The sequence below is a fragment of the Apus apus genome, chromosome 8 (genome assembly GCF_020740795.1).
Source record: "Apus apus isolate bApuApu2 chromosome 8, bApuApu2.pri.cur, whole genome shotgun sequence".
In the NCBI taxonomy this organism is placed as follows: Eukaryota; Metazoa; Chordata; class Aves; order Apodiformes; family Apodidae; genus Apus; species Apus apus.
This window is the reverse complement of record NC_067289.1, coordinates 15,169,145-15,195,446: the sequence shown is the minus strand read 5'-3', so window position 1 is coordinate 15,195,446 and position 26,302 is coordinate 15,169,145. Positions and strand designations below refer to the sequence as shown.

The following is a 26,302-nucleotide window of genomic DNA, read 5'->3' as shown; positions in this document are numbered from 1 at the left end:
AGTGCCTGAAGTGTGCCAAGCTATTAGGCAGCTGGATGCAGAGGAAAGGAGATGGACAAGCAGTCAAAAGTACAAACAAAACTTTGCTTAATCCTGTCCACGATGGTGTCTCTGATGCTCCTCCAGCATGAGGGATGTATGTACTCAAGGGGCTTGGGCAGGAAACCCCAAAGGGAGATGCACCACCATGAGACAAACCACATACCCCCCAGTCACCCCTTCTAATATTTGACTAAAGAAAGGCAAAGAAAGGCCGAGATGTTGTGTTTAGTTTATTTCCCCTGGATTTAGACACAGCTCTGGCTAACCTCCACAGCAGCAAACAAACCACGACCTGTGATGTCCCCCCCCTCCACCTCCCTGCAGGAGGACCAGTGGGTGGGATCCCAGTGGAGGGGGCAGCTCTGCAGGATGTGCTCAGGCAGATGAGGTTGTCAGGGGGATGGCAGCACAAACTGATACTGAAGGTGCAGTGGTAGAAATCAAGCCTTGAATGCAATAGCATGGTGCAGATGGAGGACAACATAACCAGTGTTTCAGTTCTCCAGCTACTATCCCATTCTTCCCGCCAGCTTTTCCTCCAGCTATTTTAAAAAAGGAGAGTTAAGCATTTACAGAAGAGTCATTTAAGCAGGGAAGGGTCTCTGAAAGCAGAGAGCTGTGGGCAGTTCTTTGGAGAGTCAGTACAACGAATCTCTTCAACAGTCTGTGAGAAAGGGAGATAGCCTCTAAGAAGCAAGCTACACTGGTGGCTCAGAAACACTCAGAGCTTTCTCCACTGCAGATTCCACATTGGAGGAGGTACAGCAAATGAATCTTCCATCATTTTCTAGGCATTAATGATGACCCCTTCACAGCCCAGGCATTTATTTTCTCCCCTTTATCTTGTCCAGGACCAGCTTTTGAGGATGTCTCTACAGAAGGACCATCCTTGTTTATGGCCTTTGCAGCCAGTGACTGGATGAGAAGAAGGTGCTGCTGACCCTAGAAGATTTGGGTAAGCACACGCTGCATGAACAAAGGGAAAAGACAATTCCCTATTGCAGGTAGTCCTGGAAATGCCAAAGCTGGCAAAGGGGAGCAGAAAAGGACTGAGAAAATGCAAATGCAGTAGGAAGCTGAGTAAGGCTGGTCAGGGATGCAAACTCCAGCCAAGATTCCAGCAGTGCTTTCTGAAGAGATAGCAGCCTTACAGTAAATTCAACAGTAAAGATTGCTGCAACCTGCTTTTTAGGAACTGCTCTCTATCAGCAGAAGCAGTTGTTGGGTCAAAATAAAAGCTGTCCCTAGGTCTGAGATGTGGGCAGTTCTGTGACTTCTGTGTTTGCTCTGACTTAAGCAGGGCCTGCTGTGATCCCACACACAGGACATAATTTAATGGTGGAAGAGGGATTATTTACTAACTGAGCAGCAATTACTGGCATAGTAAACCTCTTGTGATAAGCAGCATGTGCTTTCACTGCAGCACTCTCAGGCTGGGGCAGAAATACTCTGAGGAAATAGATGCTACCACACCATAAACATCTGCTGCTGTCAGGATGAGAGGATGCAGCCAGGATATCTGGAGTACAAAGCTGCACCTTGATCACTCAACACCATGGCACTGTAACATCCCTGAGCCTTTCAGCTGCTTTCCAACTTGGACCTGGAAATTATGACTTCTAACCTTGGGTTTTACCAGCAGCAGCACTGGAAGCTCAAAGGATGAGGTATGAAGCAGTTTCTTTTATCCATCCCAGGCCATTGGCAAGAGCATGGCCTGAACATGAGTGACAGACCCTATTTCACAAGCCAGCAGCAAATCAAACCCCCTCTTGCCTGTGCACAGCTCATGCCCCTGCCCAGTGGAGGATTTCTGAAAGCTCTGCTTTGAATTAATGCCCAAATGCCAGCTTTGCATGGCTACAGAGAGATACACAGTTTTGCTAAGACCCAGGTTTTGCTTTTTTTTCCCCTAAAACATGTTCCAAATGAAACATCTGAAAATTCTCTCTAGCAGAGGCTAAAGATAAGCAGCTATTTCTGGCTGATAAGTTGGCCTAAGTAAGTCCTGAGAAGTGCTAGGGAAGGACAGGGAATCCCAGAGGCAAAGGCAGCTGCAGCAGGAGATGCTGGCACATGGATGAGGGGTCCCAGCAAGAGCTGTGCTAAACACAGAAGAGGCACTCCTGAAACTCCGTTATCATATTAACCTGTTAATTTATACAGTGGCTCTGTACAAAAATAGAAGGGTTCTAATAAGATTAACAATATTAAATAAATATTTAATAGAAAAAGTCTTTGGCCTAGTTCATAGCTCATCCTTTGGGTTGATGTTCATTTCACTGGGTCCTAGATGCTCCTGGTCCAACATTGCGATCACTTCATCTGCCTGGATTCGCTCCTGCGAGAGGGGAAGGGAAGAAACTGTAACAGCAGAGCTGGCAGCCACTGCCACAATGTCCCCTCCTCCTGTCCCCTACCCTTGACATGGATTTTGAGCTCCCTGGCCAGGGCTGATCTCCTACCACACATTCACCAAGCATGGAGGAATTTCAGCTAGAAAGTAAAGTGCATGTCTGAAAATAAGCTTCTTCCAAAACCTCCCAGCCCACCTGCTTCACAAGGCAAAGACACAAGGGTTTTACTCTCTCCTTGCATTTAGTTTTGCTTGGAGCTTTCCTCTTGCAAGGCACCACAGCCCAGATTTCCCAAGGCTCTGGGTGTCAGACCCAGGTGCCTTCCAGCTGTGAAACTGCCTTTGGGGACCTGGCAGGAGTTGCACATCACTTGGGCTCTGAGCTGCGGGTGGCTGTGAAGGACTTGCCTTTTCCTCTGGTTGCGGCCACTAGGTGTCAGAAATGGCCAGTCCAGCCCTGCAGAGCCCTCCTGCACCCCACTCAGCTGGGTCCACTCAGCACCCCATGGGCCCAGGGTACGGCTGGCAGGAAAAAGTCTGGGGAGTTTGGAGCTGCTAGGGATGTGATAGCTGAGACTGGAGGCTGAAAATGGTCCAGGTTCCTCCAGGATGCTGGCTAGCCCCTAGCTCCCCTCACATCATGATGGAGGAACTCACCAGCTCTCTGTAAAGTGGATCCAAGGTGAACCAGAGAGCCACAGCACACCGCTGGCCTTTAGTAACTGCCTTCACCCCATGAGGGTTCTCACCACCCGACGAGAAGCTGATCATTCGCCCACACTTGGGTTTGATGGAGGCCTGTAGGAAAACAGACAACAAACAACAGGGTGGCAAGGAGCATGGCTGCACACACTGGCCATATCTTGGGTATCTCTGCATCACCCCCAAGATCCAGTGAGCTGCTCTGAAGGACATGCAGAACTCTGGATATGGCTGTAATAATGTGTGGAGTAAATGGAGAGGTGTGAAGCTTGGTCCTGCTGCGCAGCCATCATGCAGCAAGGAGATGGTGAAGCCTGCAGGTGACTACCTATGGCAAAACAAGGCCACGGCATAGCTCAGGGAGGCTCAGGCTAACACTGGCTCAGGTTGTGAAATGCCTTTCTTCTCTCTGCTGAGTCCACAACAGGTATTCAGCAGGACCTTAGAGGCAGAATCCCTCTAGCACTGCTTTTAGGTAGGTGCAATCTACCCCTCAGCATCTACTGTGCTTTAAAGCCTCAGCATGGTGCCCAGAAGCTCTGTCCAACCACAGACAGGGTGCCCAGCCTCCCAAACAGTCCCAAGCAGGGGTGGGGGCTTGTGACTGAGACCTATCCCTCTCAGGGACTGCTGTCCACCACTGTGACCTGCTCTGGGCCACACACTGCACATGTACAGAGGCACTGCTTCATGTTTGGCCACCAGATGGGGTGGCAGCTCAGCTGTCCTCCAGGCAGGGAGGACTCTCAGTCATCCCTCCGATCTGTAGGTTTCCTGCTCAGCTCGGCCTCTGGAGAGAGCACCGAAAACGTTCTGTGCGCCTCTGCCAGCAGGATGTACAGCCCAGAGCCCTTAGCCCCAGCACAGGCTGCTGAGGAACAGTGTTTAGTTCACAGCACTGACTCACCGTCACAGTTTTGGCATCCATCTCGGTGAAAATGAACTCGCCTCCTTCGAAATCTGCGTTCATGTACAGGAGGGCACTGGGGGAGGAAGCAGGAGACCCCTGTGAGGGAAGCAGCAGGGAGGCCTCAGGGCTGCCCCCTGCCTTGGGGCAGATCCTGCACTGCTCCACTGAGTTGGGGGGGGGGCTGCTGGCCAGTGGGGGGCTACTGTGGGGCTGGTTGGGGCCACCCAAACCACCTCCATTTTGGAGCCACAGAGAACCAGCAGATCTCTCTTTGACTAGGGAACAATTCTCATAATATCCCATCCGTCCCACCAGCTCCCACCTTCCAGTTTTGCTCCAAAAACACCTGACAGAGACATAGCTCTGTGCGCCACAGCTGGAACCTCCTGGTCCTAAAACGGCACAGAGCCATTACATTAAACTCTGGCTTGAATCATAGAATGGTTTGGGTCATTTGAGTTGTTAGAAGCCTTTAAAGGTCATCTAGTCCAACCTGCTTGGCTGTGTGCAGGGACACCTTCCACTAGATCAGGTTGCTCAGAGCCCCACCCAGAGCCCCACGCTAGGACATACCAGGGCTCACAGTCTGTGGAGCAGGATGCCCTGCCTTGGAGAGAGTCCCCAGCAACAGCCCCTCTTCCTTCATTCCTACCTGTAATCCCGAAAGGTGTAGGCAGGAGGCTCCTTCCAGCACTCATTGGCCTCGGGGTCCAAGAGGCAGTTGTCAGCATGGATGGGGTGGCTCAGGTCATTCCTCCTTTCCTGCTGGCCTATGCAAGACCGTGTGGAGGAAGGGGAAGGAGAAGGGATGGATGAGATGGAAATGCCATGCTCTGTGGTGTCCATCACGGTAGGGAGCCTGCCCCAACCCCACTCCAGGTGATGTTCACAGGTGAGAGGAGGAAAGAAAAGGCTGGGGAGAAAAGGCAACATCTGAGGACTCATCTGCACAGCTCTGCTTGTTCCTTACTGCAGGGAAGCAAGATGGAGAGCTGGGGGAATGGAAAGGAGATGAGACAGTGAAAGGAGACAAGAGAAGAGGAAGAAGAAAAGAGGAAGAGTTGGAGACAAAAAAACAAGAGGCACCCCAGAAGTTACCTTCTTTGAGACAGCAGTGCCCATCCTATGCTGCTGTGAAGACAGTGACTTTGCCCAGTTCTCAGCCACTAAAGTTCAGAGCTATTCTCAGGCTTGAGTCCCCCATTTGTTAATCCCCCCATGAGGAGCTGAACCCTTTCTGTCCTCCCAGCCCTGCCCTGCCACCAGACCCCAAGTCCTCACCAGAGAGGGCAGTGCGGCACACCAGGTGGGTGTAGGAGAAGTAGAGTGTGGAGTTCAGCATGAAGTAGGACTCGACGATCCTACGAGCCTTCTCACTGATGTCGTAGAAGAGCCGGGCACTCTTCAGTGGGACACGGCCCTCGTAGCCATACTGGGCAAGAAGGGGTGAGAGAAGGTCAGCACTGCATGTCAGCTGGGAGAGAGGGTATTGGAGAGGAGGAGGAGGGAAGACATACCTTGAGGGCTTTGAGGACTGTGGCTCCTTCAAATCTTTCATTTGGGGTGTGGGGGGAGGTTTTGCCCCTGTAACCATCTCCAGCCAACATGATCCCCTGAAAGACATGAACATGGGTGAGGGGTCAACTGGTTCCCCAGGAAACAGGGAGCTGCAATGGAAACACCTGGCAGCCTCTTCCCCAAATCCCCCAAGGCTGCACTCACTTGGAGAGATGGGTTGGGTGAGGAGGCACGGCAGCTCTCCATGAACACAGTCCATTCTGAGATGCTGGAAAACAGCCACACACCTCCTGACTGAGGATGTTCAGGCACCCCCAGTCCCTTCCCAGGCTCAGCTAATGAATGAGAAGGCTCAGCAAAGCTTGTGGATGAGCATCCCTTGCAGCTGTGTATAACATGCAGCAAAGAGCTATTTCTGCACAGGCTCTGCCTTGCAAGATGTTTCTAAGAACAGCCCAAGATGGAGCAGCAGCTCCTGTGCTTGAGCTACAGGTGTGTTATGGGGAAAAGCATCTGACTGCCCTCCATGGGCATCCTGGCATCAGCTGCAACACTGAAGAGTGAGACACGAACCCAGAGCCTCCCCCAGGGGCTGATCACACATTCAGCTCTCACAAGCCAGACGCTGGGGAGAGCATCAGGCACTCAGCCCAGGTGGCACTCACGTCCCCCCCAGGGGCATTGCCTACTCACGCTGGCCACCCTGTGAAGCTCTCGGCACTGCTCCTCCGAGATGACGTTATCCAGCAGGACTCGCTGGGTGCCATTCAGCTGCTGCGAGTTGTAGACAAACTTCACGTCGCTGTAGAGAAGTGGCCCCCCTGGTGGAAAGAGAGACACAAAACCACCCCGCTGAACATGCCCTGGCCTAATTGACATCTTGTACTGTGGCTGAAGGCCAGCTGAAGTCACCCGGGTGTGCTGCCAGGGAAAGAGCTTCACAGCAGAGAGAAGAGTTTGGCCTCACATCAACAACAAAAGAATCAGAAGGAATGGAAACACCCGGAGATGAAATCAATTTGCTGCAAGAGCCTCAGCATTTTCCACCTTCTCATTAGTTGCCTTGCAAATGCAGGGACCACAGCCTGAAAACGCTAAAACCTGATGGGACACGATGAAACACAGACACCAGCTGACTTGGCTTCCCTGCCCAGCAGCCAGCATACTGGAGGTCATAAGTTTCCATTGCATTTGCCCTGTCTGGATCTAGCCAGCTTGTCATGCAAAGCTGCTCCCTGCAACTGTCATCAGTGGGGTTTTTTGGTCTTTTACATTAAAAAAAAACCCTAATGTGGTGCTGAGCTTGCATCAAGCCATTGCTAGTTCTTCACCAAAAAGAAGGGTTGGGAGTGGGCAAGCCAGAGGACCTTGAGGACAATCTTCCTCTGCAGAGGCAAAGGAGCTGCCATGGCTGTCCCTCCCATCCCACATTCCCTGTCTCCAAGCTGCCTCCTGGCAGAGGCCAATGGCTTGGCTGTATTTTGGAGGTCCCAGGTACCCTGGGATGGGAATACAGCCACAGCATTGCTGGGCTCCTGCCTGGTACAGGGCAACTGGGCCTTGCCATGTGCTAAGTGAATGGGCAAGGAGAAGAAAGAGATTAGCTCTTTACAAGAAGTTTGGATCTATCCCCATCAAATTTGCCTGATGAGAACAAACATGGTGAGGCCACTAAATCACCATCTTCTAAAGCCTCTTCCCCTCATCTTCTCAAAGAGAGAGAATGAAAGGAAAAAAAAAATAAGAAAAACCTGAACCAGATATTCCTCCAGAAGGAAGGTGAAATGCATCTAAACTGTGGGAAAAAAATTCTGTTATCACAGCACCGCAATAAACCAGAGGAAACAGAGCTTGAGAGCTCCTCTCACCACATGACACAAGGACTCTTCTCGGTTACACTGCTTTTATAATTACTATTTTCCCTGTCTGTTGAGGCACACTAGGTGTTTCTGGAAGGTCTCCTTGGCCTATGGAGGGCACACAACCCTGAGGACAGAGCCTCGCCATGAGCCCACGGCTTGATTTCTGAAGATTTAGGTTTTTTGAAAACAGAAAAGATGGGATGTTCCTCATGTTCACTTTGCTGTTCTTGATGCTTGATAACAGCATGTATTATAAATGAACACACTGAGCCCTTTTCCCATGGGCAGCATGCTCCTGGCTGCCTGCCTCTTCCCCACTGACTCTAAGGACCACAAGAGAGAGACCTTTATATGGTCTGTGAAAAACACCCCAAAGAAACGGGAGAATTCTTTGAACTTTCAGGAGTGAAGAAATTGGCAGAAAGGAGGAAGGGAGAAAGGAGAGAAATATGGAAGTACAAAATTAAAATTGACTCATTTTTCTCTTTTGTCCTTTTATCTTCTTTTTCCAAGTGAAAAGAAAGACAAAAAGGCAAAAGGAAGCAGATGGATACACTAAAGTCCCATTTTCTTTTTCAGTGGTTTCAGTTTTCTTGTAAACTTCAAAACATTCTGCAAGTAAACCAGAATAAAAACAAAAAAAAAAAAAGAGAAGAAAAAAACAGAGAAAGATGCACCCTGAAATTATTCCATTACGGAAGGCAAGCAGGCCAACAGATATAAATCAACCAGCTCTTGGCTTAAGCAAGCTCTTCAGGATCTTCCTGCAGTGTCTGCTTATTTTACATATGGCTAGAGAAGGGCTAACAGTGCTCTGAATATGACACTGAGCAGCCAGAGAGGACTTGGGCCATGGAAAGCTGTGAAATTCCAAAAAAGGCACAACCATCCACTGCATTACAGGGGGGTTTAACTGCCTGCTCCTGTGGAGCTAGACACACAAGACACCTCCTGGCTGCAGATCCTGTTGTTTTGCACTGAGGAGCGTGTTTTGGAATTTGGCTACAATACAGTTTTTAAAAATTGTTATGGGGGAACTCTTGCCTTTAGTAGAAGATGCTATGGTATTTTCTGTGGTTGCCCAAAATGTGCTGAAATCAGTTGAAATGTCTGCCAACAGGCCTTAAAATCAAGTGATTTGATGTAAGCCAAGACATGAAATCACAAGCCAGTTTGCTAACAGAAATGTTTGATACTGTGGTGTGACGCAGCACATTTAGCAAAGGATCAAGATGGGAATTCCCAAAACCTAATGCCTCCAGCATCCATCCTTCTGCAGCCTGGACAACAGGGAACATTTTAAACTTAGAAACATCTAAGGGAAAGACTACTGTTTGCTGGTGCCACCTCTCCCATGGTGAGGAGGACCCAGCTTCCCAGCTACACAACTCAAGGCTCTGTACTGAGCAGTTCAGCAGGTGGGAGAAGCAAACTCAAGAGCAGGGAAGTGCTGGTGGGATCCCCAGACTCAGAAATGCTGTGGTACCAACAAAGACTCCTCTGTCCTTTAAGCAAAACTTCAGCCCCCTCAGATAGGATTTTCCCCCATTGCTCAGCAGCCAGCCCTTGCAGTCTGCAGCCTCTAGCAATAGGAAAAAAACTTCTGATTTTGTTGAAACATCTTAATCAGACTTACCCTCCTTCAGCTCTCGATCTGGTTTTGGCATGGGTTTCTTTGCCAGGGACAGCCTAGGCCCATCCTCTGGTTCACTGCTGATGCTTGATGGGACACTGAGGAGCAAGAGAGAAGAGGAACATCATGACTTTTGCCATAGGTCTCCAGTTCTGGGAATTGCACTTTTTGGAAACCAATAAGTGAAAAGAAGGCAAATTGGTACTTTGTACAAATGTCACACCCATACAAGTGGAAGCCCTCACCCTGTCCTGTGGCAACCCATGTTTTTCTGGTAATGAAAACAGTTTCCACCAGCAAAGCACAGACACCAACAAACCTGCACAGGACCACATGCCTTATCAACCAAGGTCCCTCTAGACCATTGCTGGTTTTGAGGCACTCAGCAAAAATAAGGTGCTTATGGAAATGTTTGTAATGGTAAGGGGCAAAGAACCCTAATTCAGTGATGATGGTGTGCTGGGGTGGCTGGGCAGCATCCCTCGAGTAGCAGGCTGGTACCCCATCATGGGCATGTCCCCTTCACCCCACTACAGGGACTGGTGAAGCTGCAAATGGGATGGGTGCTAGCTCACCTGTGCTCATCTTGGCGGGCACCATATCGGTTCCAGTAGTTCTGCAGGAAAAGAGAGAGGTTGTGCTTCTTAATTTAATGCTCCAGCTGAAGCCAGGGAGCTACCTGCTCTGCCTCACACCCAGGGACATCAGCCAGCCTCTCTGGAACAGATCCATTCCATACAACTTTGGGCAATTGCCTGGCATCACCAAACTGAAAATGTAACCCCAACCCAAACTGGCATCAGATGATGCACAAAGTGGGAGCCTGCCTTGCTTAGCTTTCTCTGGCCCACCCCATCACCAGGCCAGTGGCAGAGACACAGCCAGACACCATGGCAGAAGAGATGGACTGGGCTGCGTCTGCTTCTCCTTGCCCCTGGGTACAGCTGCCTTCCCTGCTCTGCTATCACCTTCTCCCATAAGAAACAAACCAGGCCAGGACCCAGCTCCTGGGCCACCTAACCAAGACTTGCTTTACAAGACAGGGGAGAGGGGAAGCTGGTCCTACAGCTGTGAACTCCCAAAGGTCCTTGCCATGGCAGACCCAGGCATTACCGGCTCCGTGTAGGTGTATCCGAGGCCGGCTGCAGCCACATGCAAGAGGTGAGACTCCAGCTTATGGCGCCGCAGCAACATCCTTGCTTCCTGAAAAAGAAGAGGAAAAAAGGAAGCAGTTGCACATGCACCTTCCATGAGACCCAGGCCATGCACCTCTGCTTCAGGAAGGGTTTTCTTTTCACACAACTCTGCAGATTCCTATGGGGTGAGGGATGCTTGGGTCATGCTGTGTCCCAGGAACAACCTGGGACACAGGGCTGAGCAGCTCACTACCTTACAGAAAGGAAGATGTTCAGCAACTCATTTGGGAAGCCTGAATCCCCAAAATACATGTCCATAGTTGGCAGAGAATGCTGAACACCTTGGAAAGCCTCTAAACAGCTGGGGAAGAGGTTGGCTGCTCAGAGAAATTCCAGCTGCAGACAAGGGAGGTAAGTTCAGGCTGGGGGAGCAGAGGCTCTGGCTGGGCTGTGCCTCAATTCCCCACCAGCAACACGGGGCCCATAGTCCAGCAGTGGGTGGGTGGGTACGTGGGACGCACTCACTGTGCTCAGATGGGAACCACAAAGCACAGCCAGCTGGAAAACATCCATCAGAGGGCTTTAATTAAAATGAAAAATTTGTAAACAAAACACTGGGATTTCTCCCAGAAAATTACTTTGAGAAGCAAAAATCAATTTTTTTTTTTACAAAAAAACTTCAAAACACTGCAAACAAAAAAATGTTTTTGGCAACTACAGGTTTTTTCCTAGATTCACTTTGTGAGGAGAAACAATAGTTGTTCTTGGGTTTGATTTTTTGGGATTTTTTGTTTTGTTTTGGTTTGGCTTTGGTTTGGTTTGTTTTTTTTCTATATAATACCTCTTTTGTAGCATTTTAATAAATTCACCTTTGTTTTCCTAGAAATCAAGGAATTCCCAAGGGAATGGAAAATCCACTTCCTGTCTATCCTCTGCTTATGGCACAAGGGTAATGAGCCTCAGCAGGGCTGCAATGGGACAGGAGGATCTTCTCTTTCACATCGTGAGAAAGGCAGCCCCAGGGCTGTATGTAGATGAAGGCTCCTCAGGCCAGAGAGGAAGCCTGTCCCACTGGGTGGTTGTCCCACACTGTTTGGATGTTTGACCCCAGTCTAACCCTGTGATAGCAAAGCTGCTCCCTGCGGAACCCACCGAGCACTGAACCTCAAGCTCAATGACTTGAGAGTAATGCTGACATCCCACCCTTCCCTTGGGAAAATATTTCTCAGCCCTCTGCTCAGTGCTTTGCTGCTTTCCTCCCTCGCTCACCTCTGGAGCAATGACTGGGAGGAGGGTTTTCATTGTTGAGGCACTCGGTCATGGCCCTCCCTGCCCTTGCTTGGGCTTTGCTATGCTGAAGTCCCCATTTAAAGAAGATCCTGGCCTCCAACTTCTCCCCCACACAAGTGACTCTGGACTTGCACCCTGACAATTAGCATCACCAGCTGGTTCAGCAATTCCACATCTGTTTTCAGAGAGCTCCCACTGCGGGAGAGCTGTCAAGCTGCTTTTATTTCCAGCTGATGTTTCTGTTAAAGCCTCCCACCAACAGTTCTTAGTTGACACTCTCACCTTTCTGGGTTTGATGGTGTCTGGATCCGTTGTACCTTCCAAGAGGCCCTCGTAATAACCTGCATTCTCTAAGACATCTTCATCATCTGGGTGGAAGAGGAGGTAGGTCTTGGCACACTCCAGGGCTTTTACATAGTCACCAACTGGGAGGCAACACAAGAGTTGTCAGGGGAGGCAGAGAAGAGCACAGCCCCACTGGTGGTGCCAGGGGGCTCACACAGAGCACAGCCACTCCTTGGCTCTGCCCAGAAGGAGGGTTCAGCCTGAGCTTGCTCTCCATCAGCTGACAGGGGAGCCCAGCTCTTCACAAGGCTCTTTTGGTGCAGCTTGCTCTTAACCACTCCATTTCACCAACAGGGAAACCGAGGCACAGACACATGACTTCTCTGAGCTCATGCACAGGTCGGATGGTAACCAAATTGGATCCAACTGTATGGGCAGGAGGTGGATGCCCTCTGGCAGCAAAGTGCCTCTCTTCTGTGCAGCATCTTTCAGGGCTCTGGAGGCTTTACTCACTATACTAAACCTCTAACTGGGCTAAGAAATCAAACAGCCTGTACACCGTGCACAAAACACTGCTGACTCCTCCAGCATTCCTCCCATTGCATTGATGAATGAAGAAGCTTTAGGTCTGAGTAGCAATTTTGACCCTCCTACAATTTGCCCTTTTCAGGGAAGCTCTTAGCACAAGCCTGAGATAGCAAAATTCTGCTTAGATTTTCCTTTAGGTAACAGAACATAATAAAATGCCACATAGGGCCACACAACTGGCAATATTTTATAGCACTGCCAACTCCTGATATTTTGCAATGTTGCAGGTTTACTGTGAATCTTAAAATATTTAGTAATTAGAAAAACTGGAAACCTGGGATAAGTTTGGGCTAACTTGTATAGCTGTTATATATTATCTTTTAAAAAAAAAATCTATTGGTTTCAGAAAATGTGAAACACATCCCCAGAACTTTAATATCAAAAGACAAATGAAAGGACTCTGCGAAAACACTATTTAAAGAATAGTAATGTTTAAGCTAAAGGCTGGGTTTTTAAAACCTGACTGATTAATTACAACACTTTTACAAAAATACTTAATTGCATTTAAGTCAACCTGAAAGGCAAATGACTTTCGAAGAGACAGTTTCCAATGTCCTGTGCTTCCTGACTCTATCAGACCATGTCACTGTGTGGCTTTAGCACAAATATCATGGGGAAATATCCTGATTCCTGCATGAAGCAATTCAACCTTGTACAAAATGTAACAAAACCCTGCAAGCACTATAAGGAACAGAAAGAAAGCCTTTACCTCTGTAATAGGCAAACTGCAAGTAGTCATAATGGAGGGGAAGGAAATTTTCAATGGGTGAGATCCGGCCTGAACGCGTGGCGAGTTCTCGGACACAGTCATGTTTGCACGCCAGGACTTGCATGTAGTGATCTGCCCAGGAAAGAAGAAGATGGACTGCACTGAGAAGGATGGTGGTGGTGCTCAGATGAGGACAGACAGAAGTTAAATCTCCCCAACTCAATGACAGGAAAACCATGTTGCTCTGGTCCAGCAGGTGACTGTGCACTTTAAGAAAGAGCTAAGGATCCTTCCCAAAGCAAATGGAGAGTTGCAGTCACATTCTTGCCCCCCCTTGAGAAATGCCTATCTCCTTCTATCAACTGCAGGGGGAGCTTGAGCATCTATTTTGTGTGCCGGGAGCTGCGGCTTCTGCCCAGGAAAGTGGATGGGTGCAGGGACACACAGGTGGCACTTTCGACCTCCACAGCCATACCAAGGGCAAAGACACTCACAAGGCAAGTGGAGATGTGATGACAGGGTGGCCACATGTGTTACCACACGAAAGACATTTTCATTCCCTCCCCCTTCAGCTCATCTTTAGTTCTCTCCTTTCTGGAACAACTAAGCTCCTGAGGGAGCACAAGGGAGGTTTAGGTAAGAGGGGTCAGTGCAGCTTTTCAAGCACCGCCGAGCAAGGCACCTGCACTGGGAGTATGAAAGGTCTAAGGTGCAAACATTGGCAGCAAAATCCCTGTGTTTGTGGCTTCTCAAAAATTAAGTATCTCCTAGAGAAGTGCAAGCACGTGACAAACATCTGCCATTAGCAGAGTTTCTTAACTGGTGGGAGTCCACAATATAGGCATTCTATCAGCTTTACAATTTTGAAGCCAATGCTGACATCTGATTCCAGTTTGGAGCCTTTGCTGCAATGCACGTACAAATTTACTTTGCTTGCACTGTCTCTGTACACCATTAAAAACCTTAAGAAACAAACACAAACTTGAAAAAAAACATGTGCTCAACTACCAAAGCATTTTTCAGAGCTGCCAAAAAAACAACCTCAGGATTTTGCAATGAAATCAAGTGGAAACTCAAAACAGTTCCCATTTGCTCTGGGCAGGTAGTCTGAGTAGCAATGTGATTTACCATACACATCCAGGGTATTACATTAAGGAAAATAAGAAGGGAAAGGACATAAATAATTTTGTTGTAATTTAAATCTATTTAAGCATCTTAGACCTAAAATAATCCATCACTGAGATGATGCTACCAAGAAAAATACTGCATTTTCTTGTTACTGTCAAAGCGCCCTAGAAACTATGTAGGCTAAACAGACTGGAATCAATTCACTGAATGCATCTGGGGGGAAAGAGGTGAGAGACTTTCAACCCCATGCAGCAGCACAGCAAATCAGTTTGGGATTGAACAGAGGAATGAGTTTTGAAGAAACTGAAACTCTTTTTTCCTGGTGTATTAGTGTTCCCACTCCTTGCTGAAACATCTGGGGCTGAGAGTCCTGGATTGAAAGGTAAACACTGGATTATGCTGTCCTGTAAGGAACCACATAGTTCCTTATAGCAAAGCAGTTGTGTTACCTACCTCATTTCCCTCTTTGTTCCCTCACTTCCCTTTTTCTTTGGGTACCTGAATGGCCCTGGGGTTTGGAGTTGTTATTCCCAGGCATATCTGGCCAAGCCAAGTTACAGCACTTGCAGAGATCATCTGGCTTGTCCTCACCCCCAGGTGATTTGACAGTTTGAAGACCACCACACTATGACCACATCTGCACTCTGCATGGTCCAGCACAGAAACACCTCTGCTTGCTGGGGCTGCACTCAATTTGCACAGCACAGAAACAATATAACGGAGACCAAAACCTGTACAATGCAGCAGCTTTCTGTGAGAAGGAAGGTGGGTTTCCTTTGTCACTAAAGGCTGCTTTTTTTGAGAGCTTGATATGGCCCTTGGCATCCTGGTCATGGCTTTAAAAGTAGGCATGATCAGCTGACAGTTACACTGCTACCAAGTCAGCCCTTACAACACTTCTCAGATTTTTGCACGGGTAAATAAACCCAGCAAAGGCATCTTCCCATCTGGTATGTTGGTAGTTTCCCATCTTGGTTGTTTCAATTAGGTTTCCTGCTTCAGCTCAAACAGATTTATGCAAAAAGGAAAAACAATCTGTATCTGAGTGAAGTGTTTTCCACACAAGAAGCAAAATTTCAGAGCTTGATGTAACTCCAAGACCATGAGCGGATAAATAAGATTTCTGTCACCAAACAAACCTAAATTTATTGCTCTTCTTTCCCTTACAACTAATCAAACGTAATCTCATTGCTACTAAGAATGAACCATTTTAATCCTCTCTGGCTCAGAGTCACACATGTAAATCTGAAGAACACATAGCAACGTTCGATTCTCTCCAGAGATTTCAGTCAAGATCATAATTAGGTGGGCCTCCACTAATGACAAATCCATCCCCTTGGATGGAGAGAAAAGCTACGGTCTGAGCCTTTTTGGCAATTTTCCTGGCCATGTGGAGTGTGGCCAAGAGGACTTTGCTGCTTTATTCATGTGCACTGAAAAACATAAAATACAAACAGGGGCTAGGGATGTCCAGATTCCAGAGAGGTATGTGAGACTGCCTACAGTGGGAAACTGAGGCAGCTTATGTTAAATCACTGCCAGAAAAGCTGTAAATGATACACACATCTGGAAATGCAATTCTTCCAGCCCAGCTTCTATTCAGAATGAAAATGAGATGTTCTAGTTCCCTGTCTTCTGAATTTGCATCTTCTGGCTTTCCAAGTGCCTCCTCTAGCGCTACTCACCAGCAGCAGTGATGGAATGGAAGACACCAAATCCAGCCAAAAGCCCAAATTCAATCGTTCTCCAAAGTGGGAGAAAACTAAAGATGTAAAAACATCTTACCTGCAATCGCTTCATAGAGGCCAGCCTTATATTCCAGGTACTCGTGTTCTTCAAATCTCTGTGGTCCCTCACACATGATCTGGCAATCTTCATCCTCAGAGTAGTACCCTTTCAATGCACGCTCCAAGAGGTCAATGGCCAGTTCATACTCCTCTTTGTCATAGTGCCTTACTCCAGCACTGTAGTCCTCCTGCAAAATAGGTAGGCAGAAGACAAGATCATGAGTGTGGCTGCTCAGCCACAGCACCCTGCCCTTATCAGCTGCAGGTGCTTCTCAAAACAAAGTACAAGCAGGCAGGGATAGAATTATCTCCTTGGGTTCCTACCAGGGCTAAGTGATTGCACCAAACCATGTTTAAGGCATCAATGGACTTTTGAACTGGTGAAACCTCAAAAAGCTGCCTAAATGCTCTTCTGAACTCCTCCGTAATTAGGGCATCCTCAGTGACACAGCTGGATTATACATTATGTGAAAAAACACTCTTTTTCTTTACTTTAATTCTCCTATGCAACAACTACACTGAATATCAAGGGAAAAGACTGAACTCGACCCAAGAAGATCTGTTTTAGAACCTCCATTAATTACACCAAATGCCACTCCTGCTTCCTTGTGTCTTGTGAAATCAGAAAGTTGAGGGTGGCCCTGGCATTTGTGTTGGCCTTCCAGTTGTGGAGTTAAAAAGAGCTGTGGCTCTCCTGCCTGCACCCTCACCAGCACAACCACTCATGTGCTTGTACCCTGCCCAGGTGGGACAGCCCAGCTCAAAAAGCAACACACATAAGACAAGATCTGTCTGTCAGTGCCTATGGAAGCATCCATCAAAGATCAAAGCTGGCTGCTGGTGTGTTCACAGCCATGGATGTCCCCAGAGTCCTCTGAACACAGAGACCATGTTGGGGATGTAGCCATCAAATAAGTGTCTTGAAAAAACAGGAGCTGACTTGCCTTAAAGGAGAGCTCTGAAATGGATAACTTGTTTTGTTGTATTGTAATGTGGAGCTCGGCAAGACACTCCCCATTCACAGATGATGCTCTCTTGGCCTCCCAAATCCCTTTTCTCCAGACTGCCTGACACTTAACCCAGGCACCTCTTTAGATCAGACTCACCATGTGCTGCCTGGCCTCCCGGTCAATCAAGGTGACTTTCCCTGCCGTGGTCTTGTAGTTCTCAATGTCCTGCTGTATCTCCATGTGCTCAGGGTTTGCCATGAAGAAGGTGTGAGCTGCATCTGCTGCCTCCTCCAACTTGTTCAGCTGTAAGAAGATAAGAAAAACCAAGCGTGTTGGTGATACAGGGCAGTAAATACAGCAGTTTATGCTGCACCTTCTGACCTGTACCTCTGATACCCTTCTGACACCACTGGGCTGGGCAGTGATGGGTAACCAAGGAAAACCTGAATGCAGAGGCTAAAGAAAACAGCTGAAATGAGGGGAAAGTCCAGAGAAAGGGAGATCAGAAGAGCTGGAGTTCCTGAAAGCCAGACAGGTCACTTATCTGTCTGCAATGTGGTCTATCAGTGATGGAGTCCGGCCTATTTTCCAGCTGCACATCCTCTGAATTCAGCTACTCCAACCCCCTGCACAGTCCCAGGTGGAGATACACTTCTATGAGATATAAGATGGAGAGAGCAAGGGAAAGCAGCTGCTGAGGTTGCTCTCTCTACGAGCCTGGGAGGCTGAGCCATCACCAGGTTAAGGGCTTCTGCTTGTAAGTGGGGAGTTGGGGCCATTTGTAAAACTCAGCTGCATACAACTGCAAAAGGCCAGACTCTGCTGATGATGGCAGAGACTTGAAGAGGAGTTTATCTTGGTATATCAAGTTAATTTGCAGTTAGAAATTCAGAACTGGGACCAGACATTAGTTTCACCCTGGAGAAAGCCTCATAAATAAACAGAAATTCTGGTGCTAAACACACCCACAGCAGCTGCTGGGAGCGCAGGGAGCAGGACAGATGTTCAAGTGAAGCATCTGCATGACCCAGCAAGAGAGAGGCTGCTTCCATGGCTTCCATTTGCTCTGAAAGAAAACCAACTCCACTGAGTACCAGCAATCTAGTTGTCTGGTATGGCAGCTCACCTGCAGCATCCAGCACACATACCCACCAGACAACTAGATTAGCAAAATTACAGCACCTGAAAAAGAGACCTGCAGAGAAGCACAAGCTTCACACCCAATTATCCTATGCCTGGAGCAGGGCAGAGGGGCCATGTGATGTGAGATTATGGCTGCTCTGCTCATTCCCTGGAGACAACAGCAGCTTCCTTGGGGCTCCTTAACACTCTCATGTATTTAATGAGCATCAACTGCAGCTTGTCCTTCAGCCAAGCCATGAGAAACACCCAAGACCTCTTTCAGTGAGTCCCCATGATCTGTCGAATACTCTGCATTTCTTAGGAACTCAGAGGGGACACGCAAACACTCATCACCAGCCACACATAATAATAACAACTACTTTCATCTCTAACATAAAATTAACTTCAGAAATGTGGCTGAACTGTCAATTGTCTGAGCAGCTGCCTCAGCAGCAGGTTGTGCATTACATCCACAGAAGTGTTTGCAACCATCTCTAAAATTAAAATATACATCTGATAACACACAAACTCCTGTTGAACCAAGAGGGATTGATATCTGGGGGAAATTATGGGGTCTTCTCCTTGAGGGATGCCCCTCCATATGTATATCCTATGGCAATGTTGCATGTGCAGCTTGTGAATGCTTTTGGATGAAATACTAAGGGGAAAAAAAAGGTGACGGATTTGCTCTGGGTGCTTGGCTGCAGCAACAGCACTGCAAAAAGTCCTTTTATATCCCAATTCTCTGAGCAGGAGTAGCTGGAGTAGGGAAAGAGCAACAGGGTCAATTTGGCTGGACAAGGAGAGTCCACCTAGAAGCACGGAGCCCACATCAAATCACGCAGCAAATCTGTTCCTATTTGGAAAGTGGAGCTGTCTGCCAGTGGTAATAAAATACCCCAGTTGTTGAGCTGGCAGAATGATGCCTCCTTTCCTACTGCATGTAAAGCTTGGCAAGACTCAGGAAAATACAAGATGAAGACATGCATTATTTTTGTGAGGTAACCTTCCCTGAGGGCAGCACAGAAGGAGAGCATTTTGGCTGTGAAGGAAGCAGCCAAAGCCCTGTGAATCTTCATTCTCAAACACAAGTTCCAAGTGGCAAATACTGAAAAATTACTGTAACGGGTTTTCTTTGGCTTTTCCTCAAAACAAGAACTAGATTAGAAATTAAATTAAACTAGAAAGTGCAGCAAGCAGCTGAAAACAATTTTTGCATTAAAAAAAGAAGATGATTGATAGATAGATAGATAGATAGATAGATAGATAGATAGATAGATAGATAGATAGATGGATGGATGGTGTTTGGGAGTCCAACTTAAAGGTGAGAGAAGTGGGGATGATGTGGAGCACATCAGGACACGTACAGAGCATCCTGGCACACAGCAAATCCCATAGAGAAGTACCCAGCTCTTTCTTCTGGGCTGTTTAGATTAGGACGAGTGCAAATACAGTCTGCAGAGAAAACAAGAGTCAAACTGGTGGCAACTGGAGACATCACAGCTGTTGGAAATCACTGGCTGAGCTTGTCAAGGATGCCTGGGTCATTCTGACGGGGAGACATTGAATAGAAGCAGATACCCAAATCTACCAGGGGATTTGTGAAATTGGCACTTCTATATCAGACAAGCTGTTCTGGACACACTGTCATGTTGCTCACTGGGGCATGGAGATGTTTTGAAAGCAGGTGCCCAGATACACAAAGACCTTTTGGAGGAAAAGCTCAGCCATCACCATGAGCCAGACCCACACTAGACGGGTGCTTTCCTAAACCCCCTCTGCTGCTCCACTGCTCCAGCACAGCCAAAACTGCTTGTCTGGGTCCCAGAAAGGCCAGAGAAGAGCTGGACAAAGAAGCATGCATGAATACCTCTGAAAGGAAGATGAAAGCTCTGGTCAGACAGCATCTCAGCCCACTGCCCAGATCTGCCCTTTGAGCACCAAAGCACCGCTGTGCTGCAATGCCCACAGACATGCAAAACATTTGCCTTGTGTAAACTTCAGAAGTTTTTCAAGATTAGCTCTGTGCTGACAGCGTGTGCAGGGAAGCCAGCTTTGACTGCAAAAACAAGATCTATTCCAGGCCTTCACTTGGAGCTCTCCTAAGGACACCACTCTCCAGCATAATCCCCTGGCTTCCCAGCAGGCAAGCAAACTGACTCTAAGAATTTTTCATCCAGGACAGCACAAAGAACCTGAAGCCCCTTCAGTGTAGAAATCTTTTTTTTTTTTTTCAAAACACATTTCTATTCAGAAACATACATCCCATCCTGAAAAAACTCATCTCAACATAATCCCATCCTGGAAAAGCTCATAGCAGCTGGGCAGCATCTGATTGATCCAGGATAAAGAAACTACCAGAGCATCTTAGGATGGCAATTTTCAGGTTATGCCGAGTGTAGGGGGGACTGTCACTGCAGCCAGTGATTAAAGAGATCAAGGTGGGGCAAGAGGTTTGTTGGAGAGCTTCTGCTGATCTGATCCACAGGACTGCTATTAAACTACTATTTGTGTCACTTGGGAGAATTGCATTCTTCCACACTACAGATTTCTGTTCACAGACAGCATCCTGCCAGTGCAGACTTAAAAGGGACCAAATCCATCTTGGACAGGGAACTGGTCCCTTGAGACACAAGCTGCAATAGCCTACTGTGGGATGTTCTTTTTTCCTTTGGTTCTAGCTCCTTTTCAGAGAGCTGTCAAAAACTGTCATTGATCCTAAGATGGGATTAGTTCTTCCCAGATAAAATCCATCCCATTAAGAAAGGAAGAGTCTGATTTCTAGACACAAGAGAAAATTGCTTTCCTATCCTTGAAACAAGGCTCACTCATACTGTGTCTAGTCCTGCTGGCTCTTCACAGCAGAGGTGACCTTTGGATTTTGGGAAGTAGACACAAAGCAGAACATTTCAATGCAACACTTTTCAATTTATCATGTCCCCTATTTGCCTTAGAAACATCGAGTAACACAGAAAAGCCAACAGCTGCTACGTCTTGAGGAGTTTTTAAGTGGATGCGTGTATATAAAAGCAAATTCCTAACTGGTAAGACACATTCAGGGACTAAGACTGACCTTAATTATGAAACACTGGGAAAACTTTTGCCAAAACACTCTGGATTCAAAAGGAGTAGGATATTTTGGTGCTTAAAGGTCTGGGCTGGGACTCAGGACACCTGGTCTCAGTTCCTGGCCCTGTAGCAATCTCACTGTGCAGGCACTGGAAAAAAAAAAAACAACAACAACCTAACCCAAACCATTTTGTTTTCTTTGTGCCTGATTTTCCATTGTTTTAAACTAATAACAATAAAAATTAGAGCATTTCTCCCATCGGGTAACCATTTTGTTTGTTTAGATGGCAAACAACTCGGGTACCATAAGCATGAGCAAACATGTAACACAGGGTTATTTTGATCTTTGTACAACCATGACTGAATGAGAACACCAGCACCAAGAGAGCCCTGGGAACACCCTGTCCATTTTGATCTTACCACGCAAACAGCTAGAGTCAAGAAGGGGAAATCACAACATTTAAATTCTTCCGGGCTTTGATGCTGAAAAATATTTATTTTCCTCACTCAAATGTTAGGAGTGATACATTTCACACTGACATAGTGTCATTTACGGGGGAAGCAGATGTAGCCAGAACATCTACATGTGCTAAGGTGCTCCCAGCTCACCCTGCAGTTTTCACAGCAAAAAAATAAATAAATCACAGAATCATTTTTATAGGAAAAGACCTTTGAGATCATCACATCCAACTGTTAACCCAGCACTGCCAAGTCCAGCACCAAACCATGTCCCTAAGCACCACATCTACACATCTTTTAAATACTTTTAAAGGATAAAAGAGGTGCAAAAGTCAGAGATTTTAGAGATAATGTAGCTAAAGCAATATCAATTTTGACTGCCTGCGACAAGGGGTCACAGTGCATAATGTAACCAAGACCTCAGACTATTACACATAGCGAGTTCCCATTTCACTGAACATATTCTCAGATATTGGCAATTGCTGGGAATTCTGTGTGACTGATGTAATCCAGTTTGTTTCACTATTAAGGTATCTTCAGCATGTAAGACATAGTTTGAATTAAAAACATTTTTTGGGGGGAGGGGAATAGAAGTAAGACTTATACATTGGAAATTATGTCAGGTCCCTCAAAGCCCCAGTGGTTCTTGCCATGCCAAGACTGGACCTACCTGAACATAACCTCCATTAATTGCTGAGTGCACGAGCCTGGCACGGAGCTTGTGAGAAAATAAAAAGAAAAAAAATCACACCATTTAGCTGACCTAGAAACCAAGGTCTCAAACTTTTAGACAACTCCTGGTTTGCTGCACACACTGTTTTTTTAATCATTTCCATAGTTCTGCTGCTGCTGTGTTGTGTCAAAGGCTTAGTGCACTGAGCTCTGCAGAGGAGCTGGGAAGCACAGATAACAACAGAAATAAAAGGTTCAGTGTCATGAAGGATTAATCTCGTTGCGTCTGTGCAGAGCTTACTGCCTGGGCGAGTAGAAGCAAGTAGTAGTGAGATGGCTATAAATAGTATGTGACCTCGTCTCAACTGTTTTATTATTGCAAATAGAGAAGGAAGAAATTCTCCAGAGAAGTTAATCAGGAATTTTTCCCCCTGCTGATGGGATTGCACATTCACAGAATGTGAGCTGAGCTGTCTGCAACCCACAATGGCATTCAGTGACCCCTCAGAAACACTTCAATATTCTTCATGCAGCAAATTCTGAGACATCAGATTTCATAATGAACCTCACACTTGGGCCATGCTGGCACCATTTTACATTAGTGTACATATGTATGTGCCAAGTGGACTGACTGCATCCCCCTGCCAGGAGAGGCCATTTTGTATTGAGAAAGCAAATTAGACTGAGATGCTTCCTTCCTTCCTTCCCTCTCTGACATGCTCTTCTTAAACTGTTCACAACCAGGTAAGAATGAAGGTTTTTCACACATTTCTGGCTGAGCATTATATACTTCAGTGCACACGTGGTGTAGCAAATACTGCACAAGGAGCAGGGCATTACTCACAGCCAGAGACTTGCAAAAGCAGTTCCCACAGGAAGGACCCTTCCCACATAAATTTCAACCTCACTGAGGCATCCCAGGATTCATCTGTGGAGCAAGCAGTGGCAAATGTCTTTGTGCTTACTGAACCACTAATCTCACTGTGAAAAACACTCTGAGCCATATTTTGGCCTGTGTGAACACTCAGTTCTGTCTAACATACTCTGATAATAACTAAGTTATGTGTGAAACAGCATTTTCAACAAGGAATAATTCCTAGAATATGCAATGTGGGATCTCCTAGCAAAAACCAACCCCCCTAGAACTGTTTTTTAAGTTTGGGCAGGAAACTCCTTGTAGATGGGATTCTTCTCTCTGAACCAGTACATTACAGTCGAGATCACACAGAGGAGCTGGCAGGACATGTATTTCAGCACCCTACCTCTGTGCAAAAAACAAGTGCCTATCAGTGGGGAGCTGGCCAGTTGTCCTCCTCCCTCCAGCTGCAAACACATGACTCTGCTGCCAGCACACAGCAGCCACACCAGAGCCAGTGGTGCAGAGCATCCTGTGCCCTGGGCCATGAAAGGGCTCTGAGCTGCTCCTCCAAAAGCTGTGTCTGGCTAGAAATGGGCTCCTTCTCCATTTTTAAGGATACTAGCAGAATTTGAAGGCTAGGTAAGAGCTTCTCTTATTTTTCCTTGGAAGAGGTGTGATGTATTCAGCCCTCAGCAATGTGTGCAGGGGGTTACCCATGAGGTTCCTACACACTAGAGTTTTCCTTGGTCAAGTAATTAGAGATGAGACAGTGGCCCTTGGAGATGAGCAGCATGGGAGAAGCAATGTGCTTACAGACCAACGGCAACAAGCAGCACTCGATCCTAAAAGGTGGGGAGTATAAAGTCAGGCAGGGTTTCCAGAGCAAAGGTTTTCTCATGCATGTCTTTCTCCCTGTTGTTGTAGCATCCCTGTGGTAGCCCCAGTTATTGCACACCTGGGAAAGTATCAAAGATGAGTCAGCTCATGAAATCAAGCATCTGGAAACAAGCAGTACATGACTATCCTCTTCTCAAGGAACACCAGCAAGAGTCCTGTGGTCCACAGCCTGTTAGACAAATAATGAGCTTTCATCTAATATACTGACTGATAACAGAGATGGTCCCTTGCAGTGTCTCAGAAATACCTGGGGGAAGAGAATCTTGCTAACCCCATCAGCAAGTAGTGAGGGAGCCCTTTGTCCATCTGCTTAAGGTTAAAACTGATCTCATGCTTTCAGGGAAAAAACAGAACAAAACAAACCTGGCAGGCAGTTAGAAGGGCTGGGGGGTGCATCATGTAAGTGTGAGTCACAGGAGGCAGCAGACAGAGCACTCTCTCCAGTCCTCATCCAAGAGATGCCACAGGAACACAACAATATTCTGCATTTCCACAAAGTCTTCCAGACAAAGGAACCTGAAAGCCTTGGGCCAGAAACAAAGCAAACTCATCTGTGATGAAAGAACTGATGACAAAGAAATGGAATGGGGAATGCTTGGGAGTGGATCACTGGACAGTGCTTTTGCAGGCAGTCTTACAGTGTCTGAGATCCCAGCACAAGTATAATCCACAACACAGAGTTATCGGCATGGAAACCAACTTCACAGTGTTTATTTTATGAAGGACAAAAGCCAAAGCACACTGCAGCACATCTCTATCAAAAGCCTTCCCATCAGTAAAGCATTTAATTAAAAATAACCAACAGTGACCCACAACCTCCTTTCCCAATAAGGGGATCAGAGTTATGCTCTTGTGACTGAAGTGATTAACAAATACCACAAAAGTGACAGTGAATAACCTGGGAGCTGTGCACAACAAGCTGATGCCATCCATGTGCCTACAAGAATAAGGCAAAGGAACTTATTCTGGTAAACTTCTGGACACCAGTACTTTTGTGTGGAGAGGATCAATGGCATTTCTCTGGTATGTTTGCAAAAACGCAGCAACACAAGTCAGAGACTGGACCCAAAATTAGCAGAACTGTCACATATTCTCTGTTTTTCAGCTTCTGCGTTTTTCTTGCTTTTATGTATCTTCCCCCTCTGAGACCCATAAAGCAGCAATTTTACAGTTAAGACAGGAATTTTCTCTAGCATCCTGCCTCCCTGGGCACTGCAACTAGTTGAGCTGTGTTGGTTGATAATAATTGGCTCTGGGGCAGACTGTGAACCAAGCTGCCCCCACGTTGACATCTCTACAGAAATAATTACTAAAACACCTAAGAAAAACACAACAGAAAAATCCAAAACAAACAGAAAAATTCTTACAGAAGAAACTTTCCTCCTTTTCCAGGGTTTAGCAAAGGCTCAGCACCTTTTAAAAGAGCCAGACAAAATGAGCTGTTGAACAACATTTGGGAGCCAAAGTTTCCTGTGAAAATGCATATGCTTGTCTGCTGTTACAATATCATCAAAACAGCTACAAGTGCCCCTAGAAAATGCCTTTCTGAGAGGACACAGGGACAACTCATGACCATCCTGGAGCCAGGAAGCCATACTGACCTGGTGATAAAATTATATTCCTTTTTGCAGTCTTTTCCTGATGTAAATAGAGTTTTGTTAAAATGGCTTATCTAAACCTTGTCCCAAGCCTGCAGACTGCCCCTCCCTACCTTTTCCTGGAGCAACAGAAAGGTCATCTCCTACAGAAGGTATCAACTGACCCTAAGAGTGATAATGGTCAGTTTATTTTATTAACATGAGAGCATTTGTTTGGAAAGCTGAGTGAGGGTGGGCTGCAAACAGGACTGTGCTATCTGAGAAAGCAGAGGTTATCTCCCACTGACCTGAGCCAGGATGAAACAGCAATGGGAGAAGCAAACAAATCTTGAATCCCAGGAGAAAACAGACTCATAGCGTAACTATGCGTCAAAATCTTTGACAGTCTTCAAGGAAATGGTTTTAATTACCATGTTTTTTTCCAGACTCAGTGTTTCTGGAATACCTTTTCCAGGGCTCAAGTCAAAACAATGGATTGTGACTCGCAACTGCTGAATGCTCACAACTGATGGAAACCATCATGCTGGTGATGGACACAAGGGCAGTGCAGACTTGATTAAATAAATCATCAGCTCGCCATTCCAATTCAACAAGCATTTTGCAAAGACTGAAGAAGGCCTACAAATCAGGGGTGGGCTCTGTTCACCATGAGGGTGACTGACTGATGCCAAGGGGAAGCAAACTGAGCTTATGCTTTAGGTGACTTTGGAGAAAAGTGCCATCTTTAAAA

At 46.8% G+C, this 26,302-nt stretch overlaps 1 protein-coding gene across 4 annotated transcripts in view; it reads right to left on the bottom strand.

Annotated features, from left to right (window-relative positions):
• Window positions 1–266: 266 nt before the first annotated feature.
• P3H2 (prolyl 3-hydroxylase 2) overlaps window positions 267–26,302 on the bottom strand; it is a 68,968-nt gene continuing 42,932 nt past the window's right edge. Inside the window, exons 1-15 of one of the 4 annotated variants that reach the window (XM_051626578.1) lie at window positions 24,338–24,450; window positions 17,053–17,199; window positions 15,945–16,134; window positions 13,032–13,163; window positions 11,732–11,874; window positions 10,137–10,226; window positions 9,599–9,639; window positions 9,027–9,121; window positions 6,222–6,349; window positions 5,528–5,623; window positions 5,292–5,442; window positions 4,663–4,780; window positions 4,008–4,083; window positions 3,056–3,196; window positions 267–2,383 (exon numbers count right to left, since the gene is read on the bottom strand). In XM_051626578.1, coding sequence (XP_051482538.1) covers window positions 2,291–2,383; window positions 3,056–3,196; window positions 4,008–4,083; window positions 4,663–4,780; window positions 5,292–5,442; window positions 5,528–5,623; window positions 6,222–6,349; window positions 9,027–9,121; window positions 9,599–9,639; window positions 10,137–10,226; window positions 11,732–11,874; window positions 13,032–13,163; window positions 15,945–16,134; window positions 17,053–17,199; window positions 24,338–24,373 — 1,677 coding nt within the window. In that variant the 5' untranslated portion in view covers window positions 24,374–24,450 and the 3' untranslated portion in view covers window positions 267–2,290. Of the gene's footprint in view, window positions 2,384–3,055; window positions 3,197–4,007; window positions 4,084–4,662; window positions 5,003–5,291; window positions 5,443–5,527; window positions 5,624–6,221; window positions 6,350–9,026; window positions 9,122–9,598; window positions 9,640–10,136; window positions 10,227–11,731; window positions 11,875–13,031; window positions 13,164–15,944; window positions 16,135–17,052; window positions 17,200–24,337; window positions 24,451–26,302 lie in introns of those variants that run through there. The other 3 variants (XM_051626575.1, XM_051626576.1, XM_051626577.1) reach the window with 3 other exon arrangements.